The 22609-nt window shown below is 53.7% G+C and overlaps 5 protein-coding genes across 5 annotated transcripts; 3 read left to right on the top strand and 2 right to left on the bottom strand.

Moving 5' to 3' along the window:
- Positions 1 to 182: 182 nt before the first annotated feature.
- On the top strand, positions 183 to 2480 carry B0I36DRAFT_416716 (major facilitator superfamily domain-containing protein; the record flags this gene model as incomplete). The annotated part of the gene is made up of 4 exons (XM_046162082.1): positions 183 to 212; positions 678 to 1362; positions 1442 to 2063; positions 2201 to 2480. The coding sequence occupies 4 exons, from the start codon at positions 183 to 185 to the stop codon at positions 2478 to 2480; spliced, it is 1617 nt and encodes a 538-aa protein (XP_046008431.1).
- A 3008-nt stretch (positions 2481 to 5488) lies between these two features.
- Positions 5489 to 9874, top strand: B0I36DRAFT_164801 (ankyrin repeat-containing domain protein). The gene is made up of 7 exons (XM_046148711.1): positions 5489 to 5971; positions 6039 to 6231; positions 6280 to 6549; positions 6600 to 6770; positions 6821 to 6845; positions 6904 to 7473; positions 7532 to 9874. The coding sequence occupies exons 1-7, from the start codon at positions 5609 to 5611 to the stop codon at positions 9771 to 9773; spliced, it is 3834 nt and encodes a 1277-aa protein (XP_046008430.1). The 5' UTR covers positions 5489 to 5608; the 3' UTR covers positions 9774 to 9874.
- A 5937-nt stretch (positions 9875 to 15811) lies between these two features.
- On the top strand, positions 15812 to 16495 carry B0I36DRAFT_353069 (uncharacterized protein; the record flags this gene model as incomplete). Its single annotated transcript, XM_046157177.1, has 2 exons — positions 15812 to 16321; positions 16445 to 16495. 2 exons carry the CDS (start codon positions 15812 to 15814, stop codon positions 16493 to 16495), a joined length of 561 nt encoding a protein of 186 aa, XP_046008429.1.
- An 869-nt stretch (positions 16496 to 17364) lies between these two features.
- B0I36DRAFT_251154 (trypsin-like cysteine/serine peptidase domain-containing protein) lies at positions 17365 to 18235 on the bottom strand (the record flags this gene model as incomplete). Its single annotated transcript, XM_046150593.1, has 3 exons — positions 17365 to 17677; positions 17734 to 17936; positions 18008 to 18235. The coding sequence occupies 3 exons, from the start codon at positions 18233 to 18235 to the stop codon at positions 17365 to 17367; spliced, it is 744 nt and encodes a 247-aa protein (XP_046008428.1).
- A 1587-nt stretch (positions 18236 to 19822) lies between these two features.
- Positions 19823 to 21514, bottom strand: B0I36DRAFT_366783 (uncharacterized protein; the record flags this gene model as incomplete). The annotated part of the gene is made up of 5 exons (XM_046159356.1): positions 19823 to 20608; positions 20744 to 21010; positions 21094 to 21148; positions 21217 to 21275; positions 21362 to 21514. The coding sequence occupies 5 exons, from the start codon at positions 21512 to 21514 to the stop codon at positions 19823 to 19825; spliced, it is 1320 nt and encodes a 439-aa protein (XP_046008427.1).
- Between the last annotated feature and the right edge of the window lie 1095 nt (positions 21515 to 22609).

Genomic DNA, 22609 nt, shown 5'->3' with positions numbered 1-22609 from the left:
GCGAGAACCCTGGCTCACCATGACAAGCTGCGTCCGACGCTACTGAGTAAATCACCGAACGAACCATTTTTCCACCCCGAGCAGAAAAGGGCGCCGCCATACGATGCCCTGCGCCGACTAAAATGAGCCAAGCCCCGTCCGCTAGCTGTTGGCCGGTGATGATGGGCGAATCAGGGCTAGGCATGGCCGGTTTCCAGCCTTGCGCAACTGAGGCGTCCAAGCACGCCACCAGCAGTACAGGGATGTGCTCCAGCTGCCGATCACGCAAGGCGGGCCATAAGTCGTGCAATCCGACGGCAACACCAATCAGCCCCTACGGCTCAGCCTTATCAAAGACATCACAGGCCTTATCACCCTGGCGCCGCGTATGTGATCCATGTGCTCGTGCGAGAGTCCAGGCTGTTGTCCGTGACCCCCATGTCTCGGGGCACAATGCAGCTGAATCCTGGCGTGAGCAGGAGAACAAAAATGTTTCCAGCCAAGCTTGCCTTAACTTAACAACAGCTTGGCGCATCCGGTGACATGAAGCTTGTCTTCCTACTCACCCGGACTTGGTCGAACTCACCCACGCCCTTGCCAAGCCTGTGATTCTGCCCAGCCGATCCGAGTACTGCAGCCGATCGCGTGACTCAGCCATCATGGCGGAAAAGGACAGCAAGGAATATACCGACATCAAGGGCGACGTGCCCAGTGACGAGGAGAATACCCCGGTGGCGGTCGATGAGGCGACCGCTGCGGACTGGACAAAGGCCGAGGAGGACGCGGTCAAGCGCAAGTATGAACATGATGAACTCCAATCGCCCGCACTTCCAGGCACAATGCGCTCTGCTAACCCTTGTCGCGACGACAACAGGCTCGACTTCATCCTCCTGCCCATCATGGCACTCGCGTTCTTCGCCCTGCAGATGGATCGCGGCAACATTGCTAACGCCCTGACCGACACCATCACGACGGACCTGGGCATCACGACCAACGACATCAACGTCGGCGGCTCCCTCCTGTCGACCGGCATTGTGCTCCTCGAGATCCCCTCCAACATCCTGCTCCAGCGTGTCGGCCCGCACCGCTGGCTCTCCGTTCAGATTGTCGGCTGGGGCCTTGTGGCCACCTTCCAGAGCTTCATCCACAACTACCCAGGCTTTCTGGTCACCCGCTTCATCCTTGGATGTGCCGAGTCTGGCTTCATCCCGGGCGCGCTATACACCCTCTCAACGTGGTACAAAAAGGGCGAGTCGAACTTCCGCATCTCGATCTTCTTTTTGGGCAACCTACTTGCCGCCGCGACGGTGAGCCTGATTGGAGCCGGTATCTTGTCCATGGGTCCGAGATACGGCATCGCCGGATGGCGCTGGCTATTCATCAGTACGTCTTCTTATCGCATTGGCCCCCAAAACTGCCCCGTCACTCCACGTCCAATGCCTAACAACCTCCCCTTTTACAGTCGAGGGTATCATTACGGTGGCCATCGGCTTGATCTTTTTTGCCTTGCTCCCGCCTAGTGTCGGTCAGGGCTCGCCCTGGATCTCCTTTGGCAAGTGGTCCTACTTCACACCTCGCGAGACGTACATCATCAAGCGACGTGTCCTGCTCGACGACCCGGCCAAGCTGCACGGCACCAAGATCCGCATCACGGGCACCGACGTGTGGAAGACAGTCAAGGACCCGCGCATCCTCGTGCACGTGCTCATCTCCCTCACGGCCACGACCCCCGTCAGCGCCATCAACACGTACGGCCCCAGCGTCATCAAGTCGCTCGGCTTCGACGCCGTGCGGGCCAACGCCATGGCCAGCGTGGGCCAGTTCATCTCGGTCGTGCTCGTCCTCGTCCTGGGCTGGCTCGCCGACAAGACGAACCGCAAGGCCCCCGCCGTCATCTTTGGCGCCGTGTGGAGCGTCATCGCCTTCACGTGTCTCCGCCAGAGCTCGTTCGGCGGCTGGGGCGTCGGGAGGCGCTACGCCGCCGTCGTCTTCAGCATGGCCACCAACTCGACCGTCCACATCTTGAACGTGGGCTGGCTGTCGGTCAACTGTGTCCGCCCTCAGCAGCGCAGCATCGCCATGGCGTAAGTTCTTCTCGGCACTACTGCCTTTCTTATCTTTTCTTGTCCGCTTTTTTCTCTTTTTTTCTTCCTGGCTCTGGGTACCGCCATCTATTGTTTCTCTAAACGCTAGAAGCTGACAAGACTATTTCTCTTAACAGCATGATCATCATGGCCGCCAACGCCGCCGGCATCGCTGGCAGCCAGGTGTTCCGCACGGGGGACGCGCCGCTATACATCAACGCCTTCACCGCGTGCCTGACGCTGGCCGCGTTCTTGATCGTCGTCATCGCCGCGCAGGGCGCGTGGTACTTCTTCAGCAACCGCTCGCTGAGAAAGAAGGGCGCCACGAGCACAGCTCCCGTCGTGGCTGCAGAGGTTGGGACAACGCCAGAAGGTCAGCCCGTGGAGGTGAGGAAGGAGTGGAGATGGACTTGGTAGAGGCTGAGAGCCTGCAATCTTCGAGTCGAGAGATCAATTCTAGCAAACGTGGTACTGTAGGCATGCGAAGGGTCGAGGTCGTACAGCATATTTGGCACAGGAATGTTTCGTCGAACAAGCAGTTTTAAGAGCTTGGCGACAGCTCCATCCGACGTGCCGCAATTAAAATCTCACTCCATGTTTGTCACATTCCTGCCTCGCGCCCCAGCGGCAAACATTTGCCCGTAGCACAGAACCCCACAAAGTGGCACATCGCTGCAGTTTGCTCGACTATCTGTTGTGGCGGTGGACCGACATAGTTCATCGTCTCCACTGTCACAAACTTGTACATGAGTGAGGAGAGCACATTTCCAACATTCCAGCCGGGATGGAGGTCATCATCGGAGTTCAGACGGTCGTGGTACCAGAAGAGAAGCCCAGCGGGTCATGCAGAGCTTGCCGGACTGTGCTCGCCTGGGACATTCTCTGCTCCTTCTACGCTGGACAACGCCCCAACCAACGAGCAAATGATCGCTAAGTCGTCGCAATCCGCAAACGCATTCTCATTTCTCTTCCTCACTTGCACACATACGGGCTTTCTTGATGTCAGAACATGATGTGTCTCTTACTCGCCATTCTATCAATCTGCTTCCCCAAGACAGCGAATGCTCGACGAGAGAGTCTGGTCGCGGCCGTGGATGAAAATTACGAGGAGAAGCAGGCAACTATTGGCACAACCATCGGCTGCGACGGCAGCATCTACCTGCACGATGTGGTCCCCACCCGAAATGAGGACGATCTGTATGCCCTTCTGCCTCCCGTCTGGTCCCCTGCCCGGTCCGGCAGCTCCATTGACTCCTTCCCGGGGCTCCCACCAGACACGGGAGATGCTTCGAGGGGCCCTACTGAGCCAGTGATAAGCACCGACGACGCCTATCCCTGCCACGCCATCGGCAGGATCACCTCTTCGTCACTCAACATCACGTGCACGGGGGTATTGGTCGGCCCACGACTGGTGCTTACCTCCCAGCGGTGTCTACCACCGGACGGTGTCAACATCCAGTTTACTCCAAACACGGCCACACAAGGAGATGGCGCTTGCAACTATTACAATGTAGGCAGTCTGGACTCGATCACACACACACCCTCTCTCTCCCGTCCCTTTTGTCAGCTACTTATGTACGGCGGCTGAAACCACTTTCCCTGCACCATCCAATGAAACAGGCCGATTACTACTATCACGAAGAGCCCAATCCCCACCCATCTGAACACGAGTGTATACTCAAGGACTACTTCGCCATTATTGTTCTCCGAGGCAGGCCTGGTGACGAGCTGGGCTGGCTGGACGTGCAAGTGCCCGACGAGGCCTGCACGGGGTGGGACAAACCGTGGTTCACGACGTGTGGGTTCGACATTGACGAGGAGGATCCGAACATGTACTGCAGCACAGGCGTGAGACTGCTCAAGTACGGCGGATACGGATGTTGCGGCGGGGGCGACCTCGACGACGGACCCGTATTCACGGATGTCAATGAGAGAGTCCACGGGGTGCTGCCCGGGTCTCCCTTGTTTATACCGCAGGGCGCGGAAGGGACCGGACACACGGCGACCTTGGGCGTGGCCGTGTGGCCTGCAGAGGATGTTGTGCTTGGTGGTGGGCGTGTCATGCGTGGGTGGTTCTCTGCGTCGGGACAAAAGATGGTTGATGCTGTGTCCAAGCACAGGGCAATCTACGGCTGAGAGGTTTCTTTGTGTGGGACACGGAAGAAAGGAATACTCCAATGGACTACATCCTGCTGTGGAGGGCTTGAACTACACATAATGTGTCGACACAAGGAATCATTAAATTATACTGCCAGCAAGTCAGTTGTTGTATTGCACGGCAGCCTCATCTCTCGTTCTGATCTTTTTGCAGCCATTGTAGGACTAGGCAGGCCCGCGACCCCCTTCCGTTCCCCACCCCTGTCGACATCGTTTCCCCAGCAAGGCATGAGTGCACAAGCAAGCATTCAAGGTCGTCTTCTGGCTGGGTACCTCGACACCACAGATCGACTTGTATCTACGTTGGGGCCGGCTCCGGAAAAGGCCCCCTGGGGTGAGGTGCTGGTTGTCGCAGGCATGACCAGTTGTACGGTGGGCCGTCTTCGAAACGGACCCGTGGTGCTGATATGGACGACCGGGGGACATGTCTCTCAACATCGTGCGCTTACTCCACGGCGACGGCGAGGTCGTCCAAATGCCATTAGTCCCAAAGAATGTAGACGGTTCGAGCAAGTAGGAAAAGCACGGGCTCTAAAGCCTGCCCGACCGCCGTTGGAAAGTGTTCCAGTCCGTAGTAACCACTTGAATCCGATGCCGGACACGGCTTAATAACGTGCCCGGATCCCGTTCCATGTCTTCGAAGCAACCCGACCTTAGACTGCTTGTCACGTCTTTGCCTGTCGCCCAGCCATTCACAAGCATCTACGACCCTGCTATACCACGACCAGAATCCCTGTCTTTCCCTTGCTCCTCATTCTCCTCTTGTCTCTCATTACCTCATCCTGTGCACAAGATACCTACGCATCCCTTCCACTCACATATTCCTCTCTATTTCTGCCTACTGTCTATCTTTTTCTGCGACGACATAAGCTCTAATGTTATTGGACTACGCATTTTCAAGCAAGAAAAGCTACAAGGACCAAGATATATGAAAATGAGTAGAATAGTGGAACTCTTTCCACGAAGCAAGAGAGCGCTCTATGTTGAAGAAAGGGTGTCATGCATCGTGCAATTCCGAGATGGAACAAGTACATTAGATACTCTAAGCTAGGCCCTTTAAAACGCCCTGTGGTTGGCTTGTTGGTCGTGCAAGCACAATGTGTAAGTCATGGGCCTATGGCCGAGACGACCCCTGCGAAAAGGACATGCTGGGGGCCTGGCCACGCACAGACCACATTGGTATCCGTGATAGTCACGTGCGAAGTTGACCGAAGTCATTTCCCCGCACTCATTGTTGCAATTGTGTCAGGACAGCTTCGATGCCCACCGTATCATACCGCGACTAAAAGTGCAGGATAAGCTCAGTGGTCCACACCAGTAGCAAAGCTTTACAGACTGCGGCCCGCCGGAATCGTGGTTCCGACTCCGCTGAGGGTTAGTCGCTACACATGGCGGGACCGTTGTCCTCCGCATTAGGCCCTTCAGGGCTCTACCAGAGCCTCGAAGACGCCCTTGCCGGCTTCCAAGCTGTCTTGAGCGATGACCAACGTCAAGAGCTCCAGGGCATCAAGAAGAATCACGTCAATGCCGACGCGGACGCCGTGCTGGTGTTCACAGCCAGCCTCGACTCCATCAACAGGCAGCGGAGAGGCAGAAGCACCTCCACTCGACTTCACTCGTTCTTGTCGTCCGTCGGGGACTTCTGCACTACCATGACGGATGGGAAACCTGTCAACATCGCGGATACTTATGTCTCGTCACACCCCGAGATTGCTGCACTGGTTTGGGGCAGCGTCAAATTGACCATGATAGTAAGCCAGCAACCCTAAACCACCTTTCTCCCCCCTGAAGGGTCAGATATTGATGATAACGACATAGGTAATCACAAACTTCATGTCTTACAACGATGGGATCTTCAAATTGCTCATGGAGATCACGAAATTTTGCCCGGTCGCATCCGAATATCGTTCCTTGTATCCCGATTCAACCAGGCTGCAGAAGACGCTGAGCAATTTTTATGCAGCCGTCATCCGCTGCTGCCGGCACCTGGTTCAGGTGATGCAGCGCCGCGGTATGTGGATACACCTTTTAGAATGATCGGAGATCTTACAACAAGCAGGGTACATGCAGGTCGCTAGGAAGCTTGCCACATCATTCGATCAGGAGTTCAGGCCAGATCTAGACGACATTCGGAGTCATCGCAAGAGTGTCACAGAAGAGGTCGCACTTGCTAAAGCCCAAGTAGATTTGCACCATCACCAACTGCAAGCGACAGAGCGGCAGAAAGCATCGCACAGTAGAAAAGTCATGGGCCGGTTCTTCTCGTCTACAGAGAACAGCCTACACAAAATCGGGACCCAACAGATACAAAGCTCCAATTACGAATCAGGTAAGTTGCACCCAGATTATAGAATACATCCTTTGCTCACAATGATTTAGCGAGAAGACGGCAACAGCTGCTCGATTCTCTTTCCTCACATGACTTCAGGAGGCCCTTCAAGCAGGCCAATGAGAGACGGTATGGCAATACGACACGCTGGGTGTTCGACACACCGCAATTTCAACAATGGCTCGATGGGGAAAGCCCCGTTTTATGGTGCTCGGGTAAAAGTAAGTTTGTACAGGCACATATAAGTATCAGGCAGAACTAATTCTAGAAGTCGGGTCTGGCAAGACTATAGTTGCGTAAGTCGCAATCAGCTCTCGCAAGGAACATATGCATACTGACTCAGATAAATCACAGCTCCAGCGCAATCCACCATCTCCTCAATGTCAAAGGCTCTCTCGGTTGTCCTATCTCCTTCTTCTTTGCAGAATACGACGATGCTGCCTCGCTGAACCCGGACGTCATTCTAAGGTCTATTTTGCGCCAGATGCTGCAAGGCACTAAGATATCACAAGCAATGGGACGCAGCATTCAGTCGATGATTTCCTCACCGACCTCTTCCGACCTCTCCGATCTACTTCGCGAATTAACGCAAGTGCCTCTGAAGTCCTACATCGTGATCGATGGAGTTGATCAATGCGAGGCAAAGGATCGAAAAGAGCTCCTCAAGACACTCTCGACCGTAGCAATACCTGGTAGCAATACTCGTCTCTTTCTTTCAGGTCGTAACAGTCTGCAAGACGAGCTCCACAAATACTTTCCGGGCATGGGGCGCCTCAAACTGGACTGTGAGGCCACGACCGACGATATAGCGACGTATATCAAAGGATTTCTGGATGAGAAACTCAAAGATGGCGACCTTGTGGTTAGGGATCCCACATTAGTTGGCGATGTGAGGGCGGCGCTTGAAAAGGGCGCCCAGGGGATGTGAGTCCTTCTTTGGAGGCTTGAAACGTATGCATTCCTTTACTAACCATAAGCGCAGGTTTCTCTGGGCGTCTCTCCAACTTGAAGATATATGTCGCCAACATTGCGACGCAGACATTCGGCACACGCTGGACAATCTGCCCGGGGATCTTGCTGGAACATTTCTACGAGCACTCCGTCGCATCGAGAGTCAAAAGCAAGGCGATACAGCGCGGAAGATTTTCCCATGGGTGGCAGCCGCAAAACGGCCGCTGACGCTTGGAGAATTACGCGAGGCGATCGCCATTGAAATTGGACAGGAGTACAGTGAGCCAGATCGTTTGTACAATAACATGGGGAGGGCTGCCTCATGGTGCGAAAACCTGATCCAAGTCGACGAGGAGAGTCAAGTCGTGCAGTTTGTACACTCAACGGTGAAGGACTTCCTCATGCAGGATCCTCAACTCGACGACACAGCAGCTTTCCACGTTCGCCTCGATGATGCCGACCACGGACTTGGCGAGCTCTGCGTGACGTACCTCAACTTCAACGACTTCAAGACGGCGCTGGCAGTACGATCAAAGCCTCTGCTAGTGGATCCATCGAATGTTACGCATGAGCTTTTCAAGCCGGGGTCAAAGCGTGCTACACTAGCAAGACAGTTCCTGCCCAAAAGCAGTACAGGAATGCACGATATGCGAACCGCTGCGGCCTTTCGCTCACGTGAATCTCGATCGACAAGCACAACTTTGGAGGATGGTCACCCACTGCTAAATTATGCGCGAGTCCACTGGATAACACATACGAAATCCTTCTCGGAAGGTAAATCGAAGACATGGCACCACTGGAAAAACATACTCATCGACGGCCACGCTATCGCAGAGAAGCCTTGGGGTAACAGAAGGAACGAAATATGGACCTGGGCATTGGAAAGTCGCCATTTCGCCTTGATTCAGCTTCTGCTCACAACCAGTACATTTAGAGATGGGTTCAGCGCCCGTATCGTGTACGATGCAACGACACAAAATGACTCACAGCTCATGGATATATTTCTTGAGGCTTCATTGCCTCTGGGAATCTTAAATGTGGCCTTGCTAATTGCTTCATCTAGTGGAAAGCATAGCATGGTCGAGAGGCTGGTAGACGCGAAAGCCGATGTCAACGCAGTATCGCCGTCAAGTGGGTCTGCACCGCCACAGACAGCTCTACAGGCCGCAGCAGCGGCCGGGTATCTCGACGTAATCGAGAGGCTGCTCGGAGCAAAAGGAAACGTCAACGCAGCGCCCTCACAGCCGTATGGACAGACAGCTCTACAGGGCGCGGCAGGAAGGGGTCACCTCAACGTAGTCGACAGACTGCTGGAAGCAAAGGCCGAGGTTAACGCAAGTCCGTCAGGATATAATGGGCGAACAGCTCTACAGGCCGCTGCAGAAGGCGGCCACCTTGACGTAGTCGACAGACTGCTGGAAGCAAAGGCTGAGGTTAACGCAGTACCGTCAGGTTCTGGTGGACGGACAGCTCTACAGGCCGCTGCAGAAGGCGGCCACCTTGACGTAGTCGACAGACTGCTGGAAGCAAACGCTAAGGTCAACGCAAGTCCGTCAGGACGTTATGGGCGAACAGCTCTACAGGCCGCTGCAGAAGGCGGCCACCTTGACGTAGTTGACAGACTGCTGGAAGCAAAGGCCGAGGTCAACGCAAGTCCGTCAGGATATAATGGACGGACAGCTCTACAGGCCGCTGCAGAAGGCGGCCACCTTAACGTAGTCGACAGACTGCTGGAAGTAAACGCCGAGGTTAACGCAAAGCCGACAGAGTTTGGACGGACAGCTCTACAGGCTGCCGCAGAAGGCGGCCACCTTAACGTAGTCGATAGACTGCTGGAAGTAAAGGCTAAGGTTAACGCAGTACCGTCAGGTTCTGGTGGACGGACAGCTCTACAGGCCGCTGCAGAAGGCGGCCACCTTGACGTAGTTGACAGACTGCTGGAAGCAAAGGCCGAGGTTAACGCAAGTCCGTCAGGATATAATGGACGGACAGCTCTACAGGCCGCTGCAGAAGGCGGCCACCTTGACGTAGTCGACAGACTGCTGGAAGCAAAGGCCGAGGTCAACGCAAGTCCGTCAGGATATTATGGGCGAACAGCTCTACAGGCCGCTGCAGGAGGCGGTCACCTCGATATAATTGAGAGACTACTGAAAGCGAAAGCTGAGGTTAACGCAGTACCGTCAGGTTCTGGTGGACGGACAGCTCTACAGGCCGCAGCAGAAGGCGGTCACACCGATGTCGTTCATCGATTGCAGCGTGCAGGCGCACGCTAGATGAACAAGGATACTTGCGGTAGGTGTGACGTTGACATTTTTAGTTTTTAACAAGCGTGAACTCCAATACAATGCTGACCCTCTTTAACGGGTTTTACTCATTTCCTGCAATATCTATAAAACCCAAAACTGATTGGGAGAGCGATTCCGCATTTCGCCGTCTTGGCCCAACTTCTAATGAGCCTGCCTCGCATCATGTGGCGTGTCGAAACCAATGGACTCTTGCGACATGTTTCGGCCCTCGTACAGAAGTCGCAACACCGAGATGTATAAGTGGAGGTGCGGTGGCGGTACTGGCGAAGACGGGGATTCCTAGCTGTCGCTCTTGTTCGGGCCGCAAATATCCCTGTCTGCCAGGATCCGCGAGACAAAGTCTCCGCAGTGCTCCGCCTGCTCGCCGACCCTCTCAGAGACGCTGGGGCCGCCGCGCGCGAGAGATACTTCGCAGCCGACCCTCAGAAGACAGTCGAGGCAGTTGTATGGGATGCACCTATCATACATATAGACTGTGTTGGAAGTGGTGAGGAGCATCAGTGCTGGCTATCGTGGCTCTCTGACACGAATTTCTCGAGATGCGCACCCTCGCGCGGCGGTCCTGGGGAAACCGAGCTGCGCGATTCAAGACGAAGACTGGATTGCGATTTCATCTATGTTGTAGGCCATGCCCATAACGCATAAATTCCAGGGAATGTGGTGAATATGTTCGTGTCTGCGGATACGGCAGATGTGGTCGTGCAGCAGGTAATGGAACTTGCCACCTGTGCACTAGGAAAGGGCGCGAGCAGAGATGCACCGTCCACTGGCCCTTTCACGATTTGGCATGGCCCAAATCACTGGGAAATATCAAGACCGGTTCATTATCACTTGTGGGATCGGGGTGGATGTTGCCGAGCGAATCGCAAGGGCCTTTCGGTTTGCTGGCAACATCCCTACGACAGCCTCAGTCGCGAGTGAGGTGGCCTTTTGGCAAAGACGTCAACGAGGACGACGGCGATGTTTTCCAATCGTCCTGGGCAACAGCAGAGAGCACGTTGACGACATTTCAGACCGGCAGTGTCCGCGCGGGACGCACAAGAAGTATTCCTCATGGCAGGCCGGTCCGCCGCGGAGAGTCTTTGCCGGCATTCGTAGCCGCCTCGACGAGGGTGGATTTGCGCCTACTGAGCCGCTGTAACAACGAGCGACGTTGTTGCCGTGTCGCCTGCATGCTTTGCGGCGCCAATTCTACTGCGACCGCTACGCATAAATACTTGATTGGGGCCTGAATCGAATCCAGCGGCCATTCGAGGGGCAAATAATGTTTTCCAGCCTGTTCACGTGACGGACGTAGACCTTGACAACGACGCCTCTGGCCGCGGTACAAGCGGCAACAACCAAGACAACGAGCAGGTCAGGGACGTGTTACAGATGAGCTGTGAGGGCATCACCCTGGTGTAACAAAAGCGCAGTACTATCTGATGAACCACTGTCTTTCGGCGGTAACAGGATACTGTGAATGTTCGGAAACCGCTCAGTGCAGTATAACTCAAGTGGCTCGGCGTAGCTGTGCGATAGTATTTCTGATTTGTTGCCGTCGCTCCATCTTCGATATCCGCGATATTAAGTCCTGGTGGAGTATTTCTGATTAAGCGAATAAGATCAACTATCAAGTGTATGAATATGAAATTAATAGTTATTCAGGCCTCCGCCTAACACCCGACATCTCAATATGTCTATCCGTCTGGGGTTTCACCGTTATATCCGCCTCCTACTGCCTGATTAGGCCAAAAGTATCTTACATTCTAATATCGTGAGAGATCATCAGCACATTGGTCATGGCCAACCTAGAGTCCTATTCACTAGCAGTCATTGCCAGTCCTTGATGTATAGCATGCATCAAGCTCCGGCTGTGTCCATTCCAGGCTACGAGACTACATTGCCCGTATAGGTATCGGTGTAGCGGGAGGTCAGCATCCCTAGATGTGGATAGTAAACCCAGAAAAGCACGTTCTATAGGTAAAGACAGTGTATGACTTAATCTTCGATGGCCTGTCAGGCCTGAGATTATATAACAGCATCAGTTTTCACTGAGTATGTGGCGCTACGATAATGCTGCTAGTACTCCCCGACTTCTTCTTTTACTAGCCCCGCCATTGGCACTGTGCACTCTCAAACCGCTTGAGATCTCTGACACATGTGTCAGCAGGCGCTTGGAATACTGCTCCTCCGCCCTTCCTGCAGCCCTTGGCGCTATAGAAAGTAGCACAAAGGTTGAATTTCGCTTTCAGTCCACCAGACTGCGTTGGCCGAATGGGTGCCTGAATAGTTGTAATCCCAGCAATCATAGGCGCTGATAATGAATTCAACGAGGTATTTAGTACAGGTATAGTCGGTATACTATTGAATCTTTAACTTTGCGTCTGTTGCTCGTTTCGATGTCGTTGGCCTCGAGATTAGCACCCGTAATGTTTGACCTCGTTGGTGCAGGGATAAGAAGAGGATCGGGAACCGGGCTGGCCATGGAAATGGCCAAAAGAAGGCTAAACGCCTGGATGGAGCGAGGAGATAAGTCGAGGCACCCGGATTCCGACACCCCCTGGATTCCGACACCTCCCCACCACCAAAACCCACCCAAAATGAGTGCCGTTTTGGGGCAATTGCGAGTGCATTTGAGCAGTAAAACGAGGTCATATTAGAGTTCTATTTGCCACTCAAATAGGCAGTCCTCATAGGGCACGATTGCTGCCTCCTGGGCCTCTCTGAGGCGCGCCTGAAGTAGTGCTTAGCTGCGCTTAATGGCTTCGATGTTGATGAACCTATCATTGGGGTCTTGAGGCGCGACTATCACTTGCTTTTTAGGCTTTAATCGCTTGACTGTAGCCTCTAGTTTTGTCACTCTTGTCTGCAGTAGGGCGACCTCATAGGTATTGTCGGTGATGCCTTTGCTAAGCTTCCTAAATAGGAGCCTGGCGGTCGGGTTTCTTATGAGGTTATACCCAGCTATATTGAAGGCATCGCGAACGTCACTTATCTGCTGTGGTGTCTTTATTATAGTAGGCCTTGAAGCCCTATAAACGTCATTGAAGTCCACTGTTTGCTTCTGCGCTGGAGGAGTAGTAAGCTTAACGACGAGGGAGCTCTTGAGAGGCCGCCACCTTGAGACTAGCCACAAGCCGGTCACCCTCCATAATGTCACAATATTATACCTTTTGAAGCCTTCGTAACGTGCTCTCGCATAGCAAATGAGGAACCCAGTTTTACCTATGGGGTTACTGTCGTTCTGGATATGAAGCTGTTGTGCATAGCGTCTATAGGCTGCCTTCAGCGGCGAGAATATCGTCAGGTCGAGAGGTTGAAGGACATGCGAGGTATGCGGCGGGAGGTATAGTAGGTGGATCTTATGTAGGAAACACTCATATATGAAGTCGTCGGTGATGTGGCTACCGTGCCCGTCAACAACAAGGAGGCGCTGCTGGTTCTCGTCGTCAGGCTTCGTTGAAGGGATAAACACCCTCTTCAGCCAATGGATGGCTAGCTCGTTCGACGTCCAGCCGTTGCTTTGGGCAGTGAAGGTCCATCTCTCGATAAGTCTGAGTTCTGGCTCATTGTCAGGAAACCACTGTGCTTGAACGGTTTGGCCCTTGAAGATAATGGCAGGCTCAAGAACACGACCATCAGCAGAGACGCATTCGATAATGGACGTCCAGCATCGTGATGAGTCTCCTTTGACGTACGTTGCGCGCTTTTTTGAGCACCCTAGAACGAGGCCATTTGCACCATATCCTTCCATAATACCTGTCTCATCCATATTGTATCGGTGGTGGGCGGGGATCGACGAGAGGAGGGGGTTATCGACGCGGTCAAAGAATGTATTGATTGCCTTCGGATTGGCACCATTTGCCCTTGTAGAGTCAAGTCGTCTGCCGAGGATAGTCGATATCTCGGGATGCCGGCTTCGAAATGCTGTAATCCAGCGTTTGCCGAGGGGTCGATGGTCGCCACCAAGCCGAAGGATTCTGGTGACGAAGTCAGCCACCTGGGCGTGCGACGGTGCGAGCCCTAGTGAGTCCTGTACCAGAATCCAGCGCGCTAGCTGTTCCTCTTGAACTGGTGATAACCTCTGCTGGCCAGAGGCGGCGAGGGAGGAGGGCTCTGCACCTCGAAGTCGGTCGATGAGGGTGACTCTTGGGACCCCCCAGACCCTCGACGCGTGCTTCTGGCTCATCCCCGCATGCACGTCGGCCATCGCATTCTGGATGTCGTTTTCGGTGTATTTGGGCATTGTGCTGACTCTGACGCGTTCAAACACCAAGAAATCAATGAAACAGACGTGTTCTGCGCGTTCTGTCGCGTCAAAAAGAGGTGGTCAATGTGGGTGGTTTGGGTGGGTTTCGGTGGTGGGGAGGTGTCGGAATCCAGGGGGTGTCGGAATCCGGGTGCCTCGACTTAGCATCTTGATATTTTCTAGTCGCTGTTAATAAGTTGAGAAGGGATTAAGGCGTATATCAGATAGTTTGGTCATACCTCTTGGGGTTGGCCTTAGATAATGATGATCAGAGGTATGTTGCTGAGCATGGATAACTTTGCGGTCTGTGTGTAAGAGGGAGGTTCGTGCTAAAGTACGAATTTGTTGTTCGGAAAATAGTAATGACACTCCCCGAATTGGGCCTGCCTGCTTGGATGCTCAGCGACCCACAGACCGCAGAATCCAATCCATAATCTCGGTTCTTTGGATACAGCTTGCCAGAGTGATTCAGCTCACCTCGGCTGTTTGCATCACGAGAATCGCGCCTTCCACTGTTTGGGTGATTTCTTCGAGATCTGATCTTAATGCATTTCCTCCAGAACTCTTAGTGTTTGCTGAAGTGCTGCTTTTTGCCACCCGTCGTCGTCGCATCTACTGGGCAAAATCTAGGGTGAATGCTAAGCAAGAGTATATGTAACGCCTTATGGCCTTACTCGACGTACAAGTCGGTAGTTTCCACAACACAAAACACAAGAATGTGAGGATCAAAACGTCGTGGGCAGTGAAGCCAATCTACCACAACAGTGGGAGAAATGTCTAGCTCCATCCAACAAGAAAGCCTTCTCTTCCAGTGCATCACATTCCTGAGGCTAGCGACTAGGACCGTACATGATAAATCCATACTTTTATTGTAGAACATTGGTCCTACGCACCCGCGCAGCCGGATATTGCTATCTAATCGGCGTTTGCGTTACTTAAACACTCGTTTGAAGTCATTCTACTGTAGGATAATGGACAAAAGGGTTTATCTATCATGTAACGAAGGTGGCTGCACGAGGTCCAAGAATCTAAATAAGTACATGTGCATTCAACGCACACGTGCTCATCACCATGGGTTTTGAGTCACATCATAGTGACGGACGAGTAATGATAGCACTGATCTTTGAAAAAATCGAACATTGAGATCTTGAAGATATCCACACACATCGCCAGGTAGCAGACCAAATCACTCGAGTATGCTCAGAACATGCATGCATTTCACGTCGTGGCAGACTATGGGTTGCCTGAGTGGTGTGCGTTCGTGGATAAACCTTCGTGCTGAGAACCGCCCAGAACAAACGTGCATGTCCAGGCCTGCGAGGACTGGACCAGTGTGAATGCAAGCAGCTGCATGTTAGGTCACACTCTATAATCATCGAAGATCTGCACAACCGATGGCTGCACGCTCTAAGCAGCCATGACGTGAGGTGAGCAACCATTACCAGGTGTCTACCCCAGAAGCCAGAGGATTGACCGGAGTGGCTCCCTCCGACGCGTTTCTAGTCCATTTTCGACCTGATATGTGATGACATTGTTCGATATCCGCCAAGATTCGCCGAGCATGTTCTTCCAACACCTTGACTCATTCTTGTGTCCGAGCTATCAGGCTTACATGCATCGCTTGGCAATTATCTTGTTTGTTCCAGCCTTAATAAGCACCGAGATAGGCCCCGCCCTAGAATAATACAAAAAGCATTCACCAGTTCCCTCTTCCAGTCGCGCCTCTTCTGAACAGTACGGGATCAAAAGCACTTTACGCATTATCAGCACAGCCATGCGGTGCCCCCTCCAATTCATCCCTATACTCGCCGCGGTCTCTGCGACCGACGTGCTCATGTTCCTCGGCAGGAATGACTGCACTAGCGGCCACGTCCTCTGTAGGAACATCAATCCTGGTGCGTGCTGTCGCAGCAGCTTGGCTGTGTTCTTCCAGTCCCTTGCAATCGAGGCTGTTCCTGAGGGTGTTGAGGCCACTCTGTATGGGGCCCGTGACGGATTCTGTGCAAACAAAACCCCAATGCCCCCGGGACGATCTTGTCTTCCCGGGATGTGGTCCGGTGCAGGTTGGACCATTGCAACTGGGACAGTCAACACGAAAGACCGAGAGGCAGACTGTCAGGAGGCCGACCTGCTTATTCTGGAGGATGGGACTGCTCATTCTCTTGTTGATGTGACGGAGGAAGAGCTTATGCAACTGGTGAGTGCTCTTCGGAAGGGAACACTTGGATCGCGTGATCAATCAATCATGATGGATACATCGACTCTTTTGCTAATACGTGATTTAGTAAGTGGCTGTCTACTTGACCTTGTTCTTGGCGTGCCGGAGCTTCTTTACTTGAAGCTTGTCTCTCTCCCATCGCGGCTTGACGCTGGACCTAGATGGCTTCAACAACACTCCATATGTTAGCTAACCATTGACTACTCACCTAGGCTTGAGATGAATACCTCTGGTGTATAAGCAAGTGATACCCTAGGCTCGGACTCGAATCGGACCGCCAATCGCTCGAAGTCATAGGGGAGGTACAACTGAGTCAAACTACGTGTGCGGGGTCAACCGAGTATAAATATTTTCTGGTGGATAAGGATATCTCCCGGGACGTCAGGCTGTTCACTCCACCAGATTGCCGGTCAACACCAAGGAATCCAAGCACCCCCTTGCCATGCTCAACGACCGCCGGAATCCACGACGGAAGCACATTCCCAGCTCGCAATACAGGTATCACATGACAAGAGGGAGGGCCTTCCTGCCTCCTGGGACAAAGTTCTCCCGCTTGGGAATGCTCCGCCTAATTAGCAAACAAACATACCATCTTGATTTTTGCTGATTCGAAACACCAGCCCCACGAGGCTAGCTCTTGGTCCACCTCGATTTCCCTCGCTATTGCTATGCACTCCTGAGCCTCGCATTTGGTGTTCAACTTAGCAACATACATGGCGCAACGTCTGGGCCCTCTCGTAGCCAGCCCGTCGCCGTCCTCACATGGACTGATAACACATGCATAAGCAATCGCCCAGATTAGAAAACGGAGTGTTCAGACACGGAGAAGAGCAATAAACTACACAAGTGCATTTGAGCGGGTTGTTAATGCTGGTGTTGCGAATGCCCGCAACAGCTGAAGATAGACCGAGTCAACTTGCGGAGGAGAATTGCGGTTTGTCTAGGCATACCAATTGTGCTAATTACTGCTCATTGGCAACCCCCTCCCCGGCCCCGGCACCAGTCACTGTCGCCGTCATCATCATCAAGTCATGCCCTCGTCTATTCTATATGCCTTTGGAAAATGAGGACGCCCAGCGTAGCTTCCAAGAAGCAAACCAAAAGCTCGTTTACCACTTGTGGGCGTTGATCCAGCTGACGATCGCGCCAATGTTGGTGTAGACACCGTAGGCGTTAGCGCGCGCACAGCCGTAACCCCACGATGTAAGGCCGAGCAGGGTCTTGGTGGAGACCTCGACGATAGGGCCGCCAGAGTCACCTTGGCAGGCGTCCTTGCCACCAGCAGCCAACCCGGCGCAGATCATATCGGGACCAACGACATCGTCCTTGTACGCAGCCTGGCAGGGAGCGCGGCTGACAATAGGAACGGAGACCTTAAGTAGGGAGTCTGGAAGGTATCCGTTACCCTCCATAGTGTAGCCCCTTTGGTGGTATTAGACGATCAGCTATACAGAGGGATAGAACTATAGGGAACTCACCATCCGGCAGTAACTGCTGAAAGACCACCAGCAGGATCAGAGCCCTGAGAAGGTAGTTTAACGTAGCTAATAGTAGAGCTGGTCCGGATAGGAGTCGATAGACGCCAGAGAGCGACATCGTTAGCAGAGAAGTAGGGGACGCTGTAATTCTCGTGGACTACGATCTGAGAGACGCCAACTTGGACACCGCCAGACTGCCACTTCTGCAAGAGTATAAGATGGGTGGTTAGAGCAGCTTTACTACCGCGATTCTTTTAGAGACAGTAGGGCTTACAAGTGAGCCGGCGCGGACATGGAGTGCTTCCACGGGCAGGGTAGAGCAATGGGCAGCCGTGATGACGGTGTTGGCGTTGACAAGGGAACCACCGCAGAAGTGCCAGCCGTCATACCCGGATAGAGACACGATGAATGGGAAGTCTCCAGCCTTGGCAGTTTCGCCACCAACGATATTAACCGACGAGGTGCCCTCATCAACTTCGGCCGCGTCGCGGGCCTCGGGCATCGGCGGCTCGATAGCAGGAGCCGCAGAGGCAATATACGGGAGTGCCGCCAGCACCGCGGCAAGCTTAGTGAGGGCAAGCATGATAGTACTTGAGTGGTACCTGGGGATTTGGGCGACGATGAGGATTAGGATGGCCGAACGGATGTGATTAATGAGGGAGGAGAAGGCGATCACGATCTCGTTATATATCTTGTTGCGGATCCAGACTGAGGAGACGTTACTGATCCTCTGGGGTTTGATCTTAGGACTGGGGCTCCTCTTTCGAGCAATGACTGCGACCTTCTCTTTCCAAGCACTGCATACCTCGGTGCGACCTGGTGATAGCGCTTTGCGCGGGTCTATGCAAGAAAAAGGCCGATTGTGCCTGAAGATCATCATGTATCCCCAAAAGGGTAGTAGGCAGGCATCATATCCCGCGGACAGCTTCGGCGGCTACACGTTACAGGACAGGAAAGCCCTGCAGGAAGGCCAGGGCAGGCTGCAATCAAGTAACCACGGGTGATCGGCCGAGAGACAGGACTATTTGGTTGATTCGCACGAGGCGATCAAGCTCTGAAGGAATCGAGGTGCATATGTCAAAAAAGCCCCCTTCCTCAGAACGGCAGGTCAGTCGATTCGAGATCCCTGCAATGATCTCACCAAGGGCAGGAGAATGTTCCCGCCAATGAGCGCTATCTGTGTGTGGATTGACATTGTTTCTAGAACAGGACTAGGGAAAATAAACATATGGGTCGAGGCGTGGTATTTTAGACGGCAAATAATGCACGGGCTATTTTGCTGCTGCGCCTCTCTGCCACTGTAGCAGAACGGGCCATGCTCTATCTTGAAGCGGGTTTATTTAACAATTATGTATAACGTGTCACCAGTGGCAGTTGGAACTGCAGGGACCATTTGGCGACAAGGACTCTGTACAGGCAGGCCAAACGTGCCCCGATTGTCGGGCTGGCCAGGCGCTGGTGTGGCGGTGATAAGCCTGTGCCGCGCTCGTGCCTACTGGTTGCCAAATGAAGATAATGAATGATGAAAGATTCTGCAGTCAAGTGCATGTCAGGGGTACGGCATCAACAAACAGCCTGAACTTGACCTGCGTCTGCAGCTCAGTCCGATGCTTGACGGCGGAGGATTATTACGCCACCAATCCTTCTATACCCCACTCCTGGTCCCTGCGATCCTAGAACTCGACCCGTACGACAGGAAAACGACACGCCAAGCGCCCATGGGTCAAAATGCCCGATCATGCACCGGCCCCGGCTCGCGGAGCACGATTTTGTGTTTTCGAGGAGTCCTCGCGCCGGCTTCGGGCGGATAGCTGCTCTCGCCTGCGTGGCAATAAAGCCCCTCCTGCCTGCCTGGTATTGTGGCAGGTATTGTCCAGCATACGAATCGCGGGGGTTGGCCAAGCGTCCATATGTCCACATCACATCCCCGCTCCTCCATGGAGCGACTTTTACTACGCAGATATCGAACGCGAGAAGGAAACATGATTGGAGGTGATAACAATCCTGTGAGGCGATTGCGTACTTGTAACGACGCTACCATACAGCTCTAAACGGGACTGCGACTACGCTCGGCCTTTTTCCTTGTCCACTAGGGCCGGTAGAATGACCTGCCAGCAACCTTCCAGGTGTGCGGTCGGTAGAGCCCGCCCTCGGGACCTTGAGCACCCCGTCCAGCATCACGCGGCTCGTCAGTGACTACAATTTCGCGGCTCACTACAACACCGTGGTTCTGCTGTGCGCCACTCATCCTGTTCGTTCCATGGCCTGGGCCCTCGCTGTCATCATCCGAATCCTTGCGGCCTGGGGCGAGCTCCCTCGTCGAGCTGTGATCCCCAAGCGTCCTGGCATCGCTGTCCACACCGGGAGCACCCCGCTCATTCTCGTAGCGCGTGTACATGAGGTCCTCATCGCCCACGATGCGCTCCCGGGTACGCTTCGAAGAGAACGTGGCAAGTTGATGACCGTCGCCGTTGCCGCTCCCGTCGCCCGTGTTGATGTACCCCTTGCCGCTGGGGTTCTTGGTCCGCGATTGCGGCCCGTAGCTCCCGGTCCCACCTCCGCTGGTCCGGCCGGTGCCGGAGATAGTCCCGCTCTTCCACGCCTTGTACAGCGCGCTCATGCCCGGCATGTTGGCCGCGAGGATGGCGACCTCCATCTCGGCGGCCGAGACGATGCAGATCGAGCCGACCGTGTAGATGAAGTCGGTGGTCACGGTGAACTCGTGGATGACGATGAGCCGCAGGCACGATACGAGGACGGACGCACCGCCCGTGCAGACGACGGCGAGGACCTGTAGGCGCTTCTTCATGGTCATTTGGAGGGAGAGGATCGTGCTTAGGGGCAGGATGAAGATGGCCCAGTCGACGCAAATGAGCTGTTCCAAGGTGCATAGGGTTTTGCTGTCAGTGATTGTTCAAATGGTTGCCATCGAGTCAAGCTTGCCGCTGCTTCGCGAAGCTTCTTGGGACAGTCGACATCGGGGAAGCAGAGGGCGACCTTCATCACTTACAGCAGTTGCTGGCAGCCACAATGAAACGGCAAAAGGAAGACACTTGACGTCGGGATATTTCTCCGGGTGCCAGTAGGCCTCGAGCGGGATGCATTGTAAGCAGTACAGAACCCACGTGCCGACCGTGACAAACACGTTGGCGCCGATGACGCAAAAGACGGCGATGCGGAACTTGCTCGACGGAGACAGGCGCAGAAAGAAGAGCAAAAAGCTCATTTTGATCAGGAAGTGTAGGCCTAGGTACCAAATCTCCTCAACGAAGAGGCGCTGTCATGGCGAGAAGTGATCAGCCAGCTGAATTGGCGGTATCAAATACGGCGATGCCGTGAACCACACAGTTGAAAACTAACCTTGAGCATCTTGTTGAGCGCCGTCGGATCTTGGGCGAGCACGTCTGCCTGCGGACTGAGAAGCTGCTGTCAGTGGTCATCTGCTTCATCGCGTGAGCCTCGAGAATGGAGGAGTCTACTTACAGGCCCGCGCCAACCTGAATGAAGGTGTAGAGAATGATATGTTGCCCAATGTTTACAACCTGCGTGCCCCATCGCATCAGCTACTGTTCTCGTGTCTTGCAGGCTTCTTGACGCAGCAGTATTCCTGGCGAGTGGCAATACTCACCGAAACCAGTAACATCGACCAGTCGTCCCAGCCAAAGTTCTTGAGCACAAAGAGCTTAGTGTACAGCCGCAGCAGTGCGCTCCCCTCGCCGAGGAAGAAGAGAATGTTGATGAGGGCGTGCACTAGTGGCTGCATATTCTTGGACTCGGCCATGGCTGCGGCGTGGTTCTACCGTTCGTTGTGTGTAGACCTTCTCTGGTCGAGGTTGTGCTGACGAGGGCGAATTCTTGCTCGCTTGTTCGGAATCGATGTCGTGCACGCCGCACAGATGCTTGCGAGCCAGCAAGGCAGAGAGTGGCTGCAGTCTCAATGCTGTCAAGAAAGGCTGCTCCGCTGTGCTCCGGGAGATACTGTATTGGCGGTGATCGAGATGACAAACGAAGACCAGAAAATGGATCCGCTCTCGTGCTTCATATATAACACCTTTACGAGGTCGTCCTGGCGGCGCTGTCTCTGTTGAAACTGCGCAAGCGAAGAGTGTTCAAAGACTGAACGTAAAACCTCAGGGGCGCGTTGCCCAGTAAAGATGGCGACATGGTTCCGTAGATGAGTTCCTTGACTGAACGAGAAGAAGATCAGCACTCGTCTGCAATATCCAGGCGTCTGTGCATGAGAAAAGAAAAAGTAGAGCAGGGACTGATAATATGCGGCGGCTCTGGCACACGCGACCGTGGCGGAGGAGCGCACAGTGCCTTGACAGCAGGGCACTGCGCAGAACGGCGCTGGGTCCAATCAAACCCTGCACAAAATCTTGGTCGTGTCCGGAAGGAACGAAGAGTCTCGGATGACACCGGGGAGCCGAAAGTAAGACTGCGAATGCTGGGGTACGGGTTATGTTCACGGATATGGCCGCGTGCAATTGGTCCGCTCACTCAATAGCAACAGGAGCAGATCGAGGCACCTTCACTCCCACAGAGCTTACACACTGCGGTTCTATCCCGATATATGTGTTTTTTTCATGTATTTAATGACACCGATCAAGTCAGCGTCGCAACCTGAAAGTCAAGTCCATCACCCAAGAGCAACTTTGCACCGTTGGTTATCTCCAGGCGCATTCAATAGACTCGACGGGTGGCAGTAGCACGGGTAGCAAGCCAATTTGATGCTTCGAAATCGACAAAACAGCCAAGGCAGAGTGGAGGCTTCGTCTGGTCTTTGCCGTCGGCGAACTTCTCATCAAACCAAGAGATATTCTGGAACGGGAAATTTGTCAAAATATGTCACGTTGCCGTACGCTTGACGAATCAG

Source organism: Microdochium trichocladiopsis, assembly GCF_020744255.1.
Source record: "Microdochium trichocladiopsis strain MPI-CAGE-CH-0230 chromosome Unknown B0I36scaffold_9, whole genome shotgun sequence".
Classification (NCBI taxonomy): domain Eukaryota; kingdom Fungi; phylum Ascomycota; class Sordariomycetes; order Xylariales; family Microdochiaceae; genus Microdochium; species Microdochium trichocladiopsis.
The sequence above is the reverse complement of the archived record's forward strand: the minus strand, read 5'-3'. Positions and strand labels throughout refer to the sequence as shown.

What these genes read in the sequence shown, in the direction of transcription:
- B0I36DRAFT_164801 (XM_046148711.1), top strand. Translation starts at nt 5,609, where the DNA reads ATGGCGGGACCGTTGTCCTCCGCATTAGGCCCTTCAGGGCTCTACCAG. An exon ending in GCGTCAAATTGACCATGATA is followed by an intron (nt 5,972 to 6,038) that starts GTAAGCCAGCAA and finishes ATAACGACATAG; the next exon opens with GTAATCACAAACTTCATGTC. An exon ending in AAGCTCCAATTACGAATCAG is followed by an intron (nt 6,550 to 6,599) that starts GTAAGTTGCACC and finishes ACAATGATTTAG; the next exon opens with CGAGAAGACGGCAACAGCTG.